Source organism: Otolemur garnettii, unplaced genomic scaffold, assembly GCF_000181295.1.
Source record: "Otolemur garnettii isolate 467f Iridium unplaced genomic scaffold, OtoGar3 scaffold00077, whole genome shotgun sequence".
NCBI classification, from domain to species: Eukaryota; Metazoa; Chordata; class Mammalia; order Primates; family Galagidae; genus Otolemur; species Otolemur garnettii.
Window position 1 is genome coordinate 2,884,654 of NW_003852472.1, and position 9,841 is coordinate 2,894,494.

The window sequence follows — 9,841 nt, forward strand, 5'->3', positions numbered from 1 at the left end:
GTGCATGAGGTTGACGCTACTTTGTTGCACCTGGAGGGAAGAACGTATGGGAGAGGAAGGTGCGCGGGGCGCGGGCTGGCGCGACAGCGGGCGGTCGGGCGGGCTAGGGCACCGCGGCAGGGGGAGCTAAGGGCACGGGAGGGGGCCGGGCCGCCGCGGAGGCCGGGTCTGCCGCGAGGCCGCGCCCCTGCCGCCTCGGGGATGAGCTAGTCCTAATGAAGCCCACAGGCCCCTCCCTGACATCCTCCCACCCCGTTTCCCCCTCAGCCCTGGGTGAGCTGCTCGCTGCCCTCCTGCCGGCTGAGGGCCCCTCGCCCTTTTCATCCCCTGCTACCCCCAAGTCCTGACTGCCGGCCACCTGGAGGGATTCCAGGCACTGCCTGTCCAGCTCCGGTCTCCATCCGCGTGTTCTGTCCACCCGGGCCTCGCCCTGGGGCCACCCTTTATCCAGTCTCTAACACGCCTGAGAAGAAAGAGTGACTGGGGAAGCTGAAGCCCTGGATCTGAGTCACCGCCCCGCACCTGCCCTGTTCTTGACCTTGAGCCAGGCACTAACCCTCAGTTTCCCTGTCTGTACAGTTGGGAACCTGGTAATTGGCCCCCAGTACTGGTGATTGGGGACCAGACAGGCCAAATAAAATATGCGTCCAGGGAACCGGAGACAGTATACTGTGGGACCCTCTCTCCTCCCCTTCTGCCTGCACTGAACCTGGTGCAGTCCTGACTGGGAGGATGACTGCCATTCTTAGCCCCTTCCCCCCTCACTGTCACTAAGGCTTAGGGCTGCACAGTAGTTAGCCTTCAAGACTCCAAGACTTCTCCAAGACCCTTCTCCTTCCTTGGGTTTCCTTTGCAGATCCATCACATAGGCCCAGCTGGTCCCAACACAGGTCCTTACTTTGCTAGCCCTGCCTGCCCCCCACTACCACCGGCCCTCCCCAGGCCCATGAAAACCTGCAGGGGGCAAGGGCCTGGATCCCTGCCTTAGGTCCCTGGGTTCACAGAGGGGCAGGCCATCATGACCTTGGAACCTAGCTGTGTGACCAGGCAAGTCTTGCCCTCTCTGAAGCTCAGTCTCTCCATCTGTACAGTGTGGAGGGCCAGGCCTAGGGCATCTTACAGGACCCACCCCTCCAAGGGTGCTAGGCCCCAGGGATGACTAAGCATGCCTAGTGGCCAGTTTGAGGAGGTGCCAGGCCTCACTAGGGCAGGTGTCTGGGAGTGCCTGTTTCCGCAGCCCCTGCCCTCATCAAGCCAGGGCACAGCCAAGGGTCAGTAAGAACCAGCTCCTCTGGGCTTCCTGCCCTTACCCTCCCAGGGGACTTCAACCTAGTATGTATCATCCCAGCCCTGTCCAGTCCCTGCCTTTTGAAGGGCCCTCTTAGTACTTCTTCCTGGGCAGAAAGAGAAGGAAAGGGGATTATGACAAGAGAGTAACTCACTGCCTTGTTTCTAAATCCACTGTTTTGTTTTCTCCCCATTGACCTTGCCAGACCCCGAGGTAAAGAATGCTATTACTGGAGGGTGGTCATCTGATCCCCCTTCTCGGTTTACAGAAAGGGAAACCAAGGCCCAGAGAGGGTTGGTAACTTAGGAAGTATCTCTACAAGACTCGGGCCAACATCCTTTCTCCTGCTTTGGCACAGTGACTCCTCAGTGGGTGCTGCATGTGTGCACACACAAGGATTTATACAGGTGCATGTGGGTCAGCAGGGCCTGCACATACTGCAGATCCTAAGGATGGGTCCCGGCTTCCTTTCCACCCTGCAGGAAGTGAGTTGCCTGTGTGTGCACGCTGTGGCCAGAGGATCTATGATGGCCAGTACCTCCAGGCCCTGAGTGCTGACTGGCACGCGGACTGTTTCAGGTAGGTCGGATTGTGGGGTACCACGGCTTGCCAGAGAGGACAGACTGGGCAAAGAATCTGGGAGATCTGGATAACCCTCCTGCTGCTGTCCCTGGTTGCGATTTCCAGTGAGTCCCTACCTCACTATCCCCATCTGTAAAATAAGGAGTTTCTAACAGCTTCCCTTGTTTTGTTATTTTAGACCTCTAAGGAAAAAATGGGAGGCCCCTACATTTCGTCCAGTATTTCCAAGACCTGCTGTAGTGTACCTAGGCAGGGGAAGTGTTCCCTGCTGGAGGAGAGGGACAGAACAGGCCTTAAGGAAACTGAGCCACCTTCATTGCCCCTCGGGCTGATTATGAAGATACAGTCCAGTAGGACTAGCCCAGCCTCCAGACACACACATCCACTCACATGTGGGAGGAACATGGGGTCAGGGCTGTGGCCAAGGATGAAGAGCTCATGGAACCCAAAGGTGGCCCAGTCACCCAATAGAACCATCCTGAGAAGCCAGGTGCAGAGGATAGCCTTGGAGTTGGCTATAGGACCACAGCAGGGATCTCAAAGGGTGTGAGATTTCCTGAGTAGAGAAGTGTGGTAGAAAGGCATTATAGGCACAGTCGGCTACCAGCAATGCTGGGGGAGGAAAGCACCATCAGGGAGGGAAGGTGAAGTGCTTTGGCATGGTGGGGGGTTATTTTAGGCTTCTAACAGGGTTTGGCTTTTTTTTTCTTTTTGAGGAATAATGTCTAACATTTTCTAACATTTAGTAAAGGATAACCACTGTTCTGAGCACTTGGCATAGTTAGATAATCATGTTGTCTCTACCAAGAAATTAGGGCACAGAGAGGTTAATATTCTTGACAAAAGCATATAGCCATTGAGTGAAATGAATGCACAGTGCCCATACTAGCTGGTGAGGCCAGAAGAGACGCAGGCCAACACACCTTGGGGTTCCATATCAGGTGCTCAGAAGGAGGCCTTTGGAGAGAAGAGAGCTTTTGACAGGCAGAGAAAACCACTGCATAGAGAGGGAAGATAGTGCAGACTCTTGAGGGAGCAGGAATAGCTCATTAGGTGGGAACAGTGTGAGTCAAGGAATGCAATGAGCTGATGTGGAGCTTGATTTGCAAAGGGGCCTGTGCCAACATAAAGACCTTCTGAAGATGGTAGGGAGCCAGCAGGAAGCAGGGTGGGACTGGAGCAAATGTGCTGAAGAATGCCATCCCAGAGAGTGGATGGTGGAAACCTAGCGGGGAAAGGGCTATCGTAATAGCTCAGGAATCCGAGCCTATAAAGTCTGACCTGGGACAGTGACTGAGAATGAATTTCAGATGCAGAAGGGACAGTTTTGGGCAAGTTTTAGCCACACTGGCACCATTTATCAATCGCTATTAATGTCAGTTCATTGAGCCTTCACCATACCTAAATGCAGAGAAGTCAGGTGCCTTGCCTTCCTGAAGATTGCAGTGGTTAGAGCTGAGACTCAGACTGGCCTTCTCCCTCCAGATCACTACAAAGTGGAAGAGGTGAGGAGCTTTGGAGAACAGGGTGGGAGCTGGCAGATGGCGGGGTGCACCCCCAGACTGGTTCTCTAACCTGGGCACTGCGAAGGGCATTGACTGGTGGAGTCGAGCCAGGCAGGAAAAAAGATATGCTCACCCTTGTTGAGTCAGAGGTGCTGTGGGCTATCCAGATTGTGATGCTCTGAGCTGGCCAACAGAGTCTGACTCCAGTTGGAGGTAGGAAGGCCAGAGAGAATGGCCCCCTCAGAGCTGGTGCTAAGGCAGTAGAAGGGATATGTAACAAGGGCCTAAAAGAATCAAGGAACGAACTTTGTAGGCCCCTGTGCTTGGGGTAGGGAGGGAAATGAAGTCTTGTAAGATGGGTGAGGGACCAGGAGTGTAGCCACAGAAGCCACAGGAGGAAAAGTGAGGAAGGATGTGTGTACCTAGCTGTGGAATGGCCTGCCCTGCATCACTTGAGGCCCCAAGTAGGAGCAGGAAGGAGAAGGTATGTTTGGGTTGTCCCTGATGTAGGGGGACACAAGGAAATATCCCACAAAGCCACAGCTTCCACAAGTATTCTTGGACCCATGGTGTGCAGTTCTATCAGCAACCCTCAAGGCGGATGAGGCTGTATTCTCACTGCTTGGCAGTTGGAAAAGCAGCTCAGGGCTCACAGATTGCCTGGGCACATGGCTGACCAACAGCCAGGCTGCCTCTTGATGGGATGCCCAGGGCACTAGATTCTGCTCAGTTTCCTTCCAGGAGCCTCAGTACCATGAGGTGGGGCCACACTAGCCCCTGGGCTCCAAGGCCTTGGGCCCAGCTCAGACCTCACTTGATGGTACAGAGACCCTAGTTCTAAGGCCCCAACCCCTCTGAAGGTGCTCAGGCAGGGGGATGTGACAAGGCTACAAGGAGCCTGCAGCCTCCAGCTGGTTCCTGTGCCCCCAGGTAAGGGGAGGGGGGCCCAGTGATTGGCACCTATGTCTGCCCTTCCCACTTGCATCTCCTAGGGTCCCTGAATCAGTCACTTACAAATAATTATAGAGCACCTACTCCGCACAACAACCCATGAAGTGGGGGTGCTGTTTATTAAAGCGATTTTACAGGTGAGGTAACTGAGGTGCCAAGAGTTTCACTGCAAGTGGTAGTAATGTTAGGACTGGAACCCAGGCAGCCTAGCTTCAGAGCCTGTAGTATAGTCACGGCTTGGTCTTGCCCCCCGACCCCCAGACCAACAGGGTCCCTGTCTTCTAGTGGTCAAGATAGCCAGTGAACAAATGCAATGGCAGGGCTGGGGAGATAGCACTCTGAGGAAGTGATGTTTGAGTGGAGAATCAAAGGGAGTGAACTTTAGAGGATCTAGGAGGAGTACCTGCAAGGTCCCTGGGGTGGGCATGTGCTACACCTGGAACAGTGAGGGGGCCAGTGTGCGGAATACAGTCAGCCAGGCCAGGAGCCTTGTGGCCCCTGTGGAAGGTGCCTATAGCTATGCTTTGCATCTCATAATCTGAGTACCTAGCACTGTACCTGTCCCAAAGCCCCTGCCCTTGAGGATGTGCCAGGCTGGTGGGACAGGAAAGGTTACAGATACAGATAGTGAGGAGCACTAAGCCAGGAGCAGGTGCTGCCTGGAGAAGAATATCACCCCCCTCTGTGTAGAGTGGGATGCTCACTGCAGGCCATGGATGCCCCTGGCATTAGCGCTGGGGGCTTGTCACCTCAAAGCACACCTCCTTCTCTGTTCCAGCATCCCATCCTGTGGGCCCCACCTCCTGGAAAATGATGGCCAGCCCCAGAGTGTGGCTTACCTTCCACTCATCTGTTGCCTTTGCAAGATCCCCCCTCAGAGGCCTCTATAACTGCAGTAGCATCTCCCCAGAGGTTGGATGGGCTGGCCCTGGGTGAGGAGGGCTGAGTGTGTAGCTGGTCAGGTCCAAGCCTGGGCCAGAATGCAGCCTTCCTTTTTTCAGGGGACCTTGTAGGCAAGGACAACAAACTGTCCATAGGAAGTCAACCTCTGTCCCTTTGGAGGCAGCACTGGCAGAGGCAGCTACTTTTGAATTTGTCCCTATCTCCAGAGGGGCCCAGCACTCAGTGCCTTTTGCCTTTGTCAAGGAAGAGGCAGAGGTGCAAGCAGCATACCTTTCTCTGGGTGTGCAGGGCCGAGGGCTGTGTGTGCAAGCACCGAAGGCCAGCCACAGCCTCCCTGCCTAGGGTCAGATTCTAGATCCCCATCTGCACCAAAGCCCAAGCAGAAGGTGCTTCAGCTGCTTCCTGTTGCAGTCTCAGACCAAGTCCTGTCGCCCCCACATGGCTGCATCCTCCTCCCCTGCGGTGTGGCCACACTGGCCCCACCCTCTGCAGCCTCCAATCCTGAGACCCTGGAGTAGGATGGGGAAGCGGCTGGCCCAGCTACCCCTGCACTCCTGTAGGCCTCCAGAGCCCCCTGACATAGCTGCGAAGGATGCTGCTGTCCTCAGCCCTGAAAAGAAGGCGCTTCCTCAGAGGGGCTAAGTAAGTGGAAAGTCTCCTCCCCACCAGTTTCAGTCCTCAGGCAGGGCCCCTGGTGTGAGGCCTGGGGCCGGACCTACATGGGCCTTCACTGTGGGGCAGAACTGAAACTCAGTCACTGTTGGTGGCGGTCGGGTAAGTGGGCCTCTGCTGAAGCTTCTAGCCCTTCTGGTAGATTCTCTCATGAGTCTGGTCCTCCAGCTGCTCTCTCTTTACCCTGATGTTTAAGGATGTGGCCCTGGGCAGGGGGCACACTGAATCCCAGCCCAGTCAGCCTTCTGTACCACATGCCCCTTTGTGCCCTCCTGGGAGCCTTCCCCCTCTTTTCTCCTGGCTTTGTCTTCCCCTCTCTCAAGGAGGGTTATCCTATAGTGGGGCCAGGGAACAGCTCTCTCCCTTGGGGTTCCTCTCTGGCTGGCCCTGGGGCAGTTCCACACAACCACTGTAGCTGGTATGTGTCTTGTGGCATCCTTCATGGGACAGGTGGTCTGTGTCAGGCACCCCAGAGAGCCAGGCCTGTCCCACTCCACCTGCCACCTCCAGCTCCTGGAGGGATGTGCAGGGGGAGGGGCTGGAAAGGGTCAATGCCTTCAGTCAGCAAAGGCCCAGTGTGGCCTTGAGTGCCAGCCACAGAGCCACTGTGTGAACCTGGAGCAGCTGAGGATGTTGAGTACACAGTGCAGGCCTGTCCTACAGGGACTGCTGTGTTATCTTCTGGGATAGGCAGTGTGGAGACCCCACCTGAGACCTCAGAGAGCTGGCAGGCTACTGGCAGAGACTGGTGGACAGACAAAGGAGGGTGGTAAAGGCTTCAAGGAAGTGGTGACGAGAGGAGAGTCCTTGGGTGAGTCATCACTGGGTCACAGCAGTGATGAGTGTTTGTAAGTGAGCGATGAGTGTAAGTGAGTGGGGGAGTAAAGACGGAGGAGTGGGAGTTTCCAGGCAGCAGAAGAGCATTCCCTCTACAGGAGGGGACGGCTGCTGCTCCCAAGCCCTCAGCCCCTCACCAGAAGGGCAGGAAGAACCCTGATTCCTACAGCGTGGTATGGTAGCCAGGACTAAGGGGGACACTCCTATGTGTGATTGGTGGGAGGGCAGGACACCGTGTCCCTGGTCCACTGTCTTGTTAGGTTAGAGCCCTCCAGGAGGCATAGCCCATCCTCCCAGCCTGCAGGGGATCTCCCCACCCCCTGTCCATGGCCATGTCGTCATCCACCAGCAAAGCCTGCACACCCCCCACTACAGGGGAACCAAGGCCCCCACTTCCTGGATAAACTCTCACCCCTGTGCTTCTGAACCTGGCATTTAGTACTTCTCCCATTCCCAGCCCCTCCCCCAAAGCCCCCAGACAAAGGGGAACTGACTGGATCATCTTAAAGGGACAGTGTCCCTCCAGCTCTGCTGCCCTCCCCTACCCTTACCCCCAGTCCCTTGTTCCAGTAGATTGGCAAGTGGTCCATGATTATTGCTCTGTGCAGGCCCCAGTGTGGTAGAGGGTTCTCTGGCAGCCCGGGGAAAGAGCTATCTCGCCCAGGTCCCAGGCTCTCCAGTCCACACCTCTTATGGATTATGGCCCTATAGGTGGCCCTATGGAGCCTGGGCCCTCCTACACCTATGACCCAGAGCACCCTAACAGCAGCAGAGCTGGGCAGACCCCCTAGCCTATCTTCATAGATCTATACTGTGGCCAGACATGCCATTCCCATGCATAGGACCCTGGTTAAGGGCTCCAGACCCAGTGGAGCTGATGTCCTACAGGATCACTGGGGGCCCACATTTTTGCCTTTGTTCTTCCTGGCTGGATTGGCCTGCTGGTCTCCATTACACTAGGATGCTTGAGTGGGAAGAAGCCAACCAAGCATGTGTGGTGTGGCACTTAGAGGCCCATATATCATTTCTTCCCATCTGTCCTTCAGAGGCCCCAACAGCCAGGCCTCCCTGGTAGCCTCTAGTAGTGGGGCAGAGGACCTTGGCCAGGAGAACTTGCATACCTGGCCATTCCGTTCCATCCTGCTTTTCTGAGGGAAGGTGGGTTCTAATGCTCTGGTGATAGGGAAGTATGCTGAGCTGTTCCCTGAACCTCTTTGTCACTGGTAGTACCTGTCAGGCTGCTGGAACCTAGGACACCAGAAGATCTTTTGTCCTGACTGCCATCCTGACTGGTCAGTACCGAGCTGAACATCATATCTAGGAACAGGGCCTAGCTCCCATCTGTGGGACCTTGGGCAATATAGACTCTCTGAGGCTCATCTCTAACATGAGGACAGCTATGCCTACCTCTTGGTGGCCTGTTAGGTTTAGGTAGGTTCAACAAAGAAAACATGAAGGTGTTCGCGCCCAGTGGTCCACAGTGCCTCCAGACCTGAGCTGCCTCTCACTGCTAGGGAAGGAGTGCGGGGGGAGATGATAAGACTCAGAAGAGTCCGTCTCACCACCAGAACCCTGGGCTCCCAGCTTCTCGTCCTCCCTCCATGTGGCTGATGTCCAAGAGCAAGTTGCCTGCTCCCTCTCAACCATCATCCATGCATGACAAGTGAAAGAATCTCAGATGAGAAGTAGCCCTCACCCATAGGCTAAAAGGTGGGCCAGGTGCTCTGGGTGTAGGCCACTGTGGGTGGTTTTGAAGGCTGTACACTATGCCAGAGACACTGGCTGATTGGCCACGGGGTCTGAATCCATCCCTCGCTCTACCTGCTATCCCAGTACCCCAGCACAGGTTGTTTCTGCCCAGGGAGCACACCTTTTTCTAGTTCTTAGGAAGGCACCTATAGACTAGGACAGGGCCTAGGTGTGGGAGAGGGTGAGGTGGGCAGGCTTAAGCCCCTACTCCTCTCCACCAGGTGTTGTGAATGCAGCGCCTCTCTCTCGCACCAGTACTATGAGAAAGATGGGCAGCTCTTCTGTAAGAAAGACTACTGGGCCCGCTATGGCGAGTCCTGCCATGGGTGCTCGGAGCACATCACCAAGGGGCTGGTCATGGTAAGCACCCCTTCCCACTGGGGTGGGTGTATGTGTGTATCCTCATCGGCATCATACTCCAGGTCTCTGTCCTATCATCTCTGGTGGTCACATTTTTGCTGATCTTGTTATTCTTTCATACTGTTTGTACTGGATTGTCTGTACTAACCCCTCAGCTCCCTATCTGTGGAACCAACTCTATCTAGGAGCTCAGCAGCTAGCCAGCCAGGTCCCCAAAGTTTGTTCAGGGCTACCATCCTGGATGGAGGGTGGGGGTTGGGGAGCTGTAGGGTCTGAAGTGGCTGTCGAGCTGGGTTGTCCCCATTTCCTCGGCCTACCCAGGTGGCTGGGGAGCTGAAGTACCACCCTGAGTGCTTCATCTGCCTGACATGCGGGACCTTCATCGGTGACGGGGACACCTACACGCTGGTGGAGCACTCCAAGCTGTACTGGTGAGTGCCTTGGCCTCTCTCCAAGCCTAGGGGTCTATCTGTATCACAGGTGTGCAAGGGCACTGTGTTCCTTGCACTTTCCACGTTGTAAGGTTTGAGGTGACAAATGTTCACAGCTCTCTGCCCCTCAGTGGTGTGGAAATGATTGAGAAAGAAGACACAGAGTTAGACTGAGACAGCCTCAAATGTCAGCTTTCTTGATGATATCTGGCTGCAGTGCAGTTCTGACACTAACCACCACAGCTAGTGCAGACCAGACCACACAGACCGAGGACATTTTCCCTATCAAGACTGTCCTGGCTCAGCGCCCTAACTCAGTGGTTAGGGCACCAGCCACATACACCGGGTCGGGTTCAAACCTAGCCTGGGGCTACTAAACAACAATGACAACTACAACAAAAAAATAGCCGGGCAATGTGCATTGTGGCAGGTGCTTGTAAGTCCCAGCTACTTGGGAGGCTGAAACAAGAGAATCCCTTAAGCCCAAGGGGTTGCTGTAAGCTGTGATGCCATAGCACTCTACCAAGAGCGACAAAATAAGACGTTGTCTCAAAAAAAAAAAA

General features: G+C 55.2%; 1 protein-coding gene across 3 annotated transcripts in view; it reads left to right on the forward strand.

Moving 5' to 3' along the window:
• Window positions 1-9,841, forward strand: part of LIMK1 (LIM domain kinase 1) — a 31,819-nt gene continuing 21,978 nt past the window's right edge. Inside the window, exons 1-4 of one of the 3 annotated variants that reach the window (XM_003794200.2) lie at window positions 1-59; window positions 1,771-1,867; window positions 8,709-8,847; window positions 9,169-9,278. In XM_003794200.2, coding sequence (XP_003794248.1) covers window positions 5-59; window positions 1,771-1,867; window positions 8,709-8,847; window positions 9,169-9,278 — 401 coding nt within the window. In that variant the 5' untranslated portion in view covers window positions 1-4. Of the gene's footprint in view, window positions 60-1,770; window positions 1,868-5,733; window positions 5,872-8,425; window positions 8,449-8,708; window positions 8,848-9,168; window positions 9,279-9,841 lie in introns of those variants that run through there. The other 2 variants (XM_012807853.2, XM_023515742.1) reach the window with 2 other exon arrangements.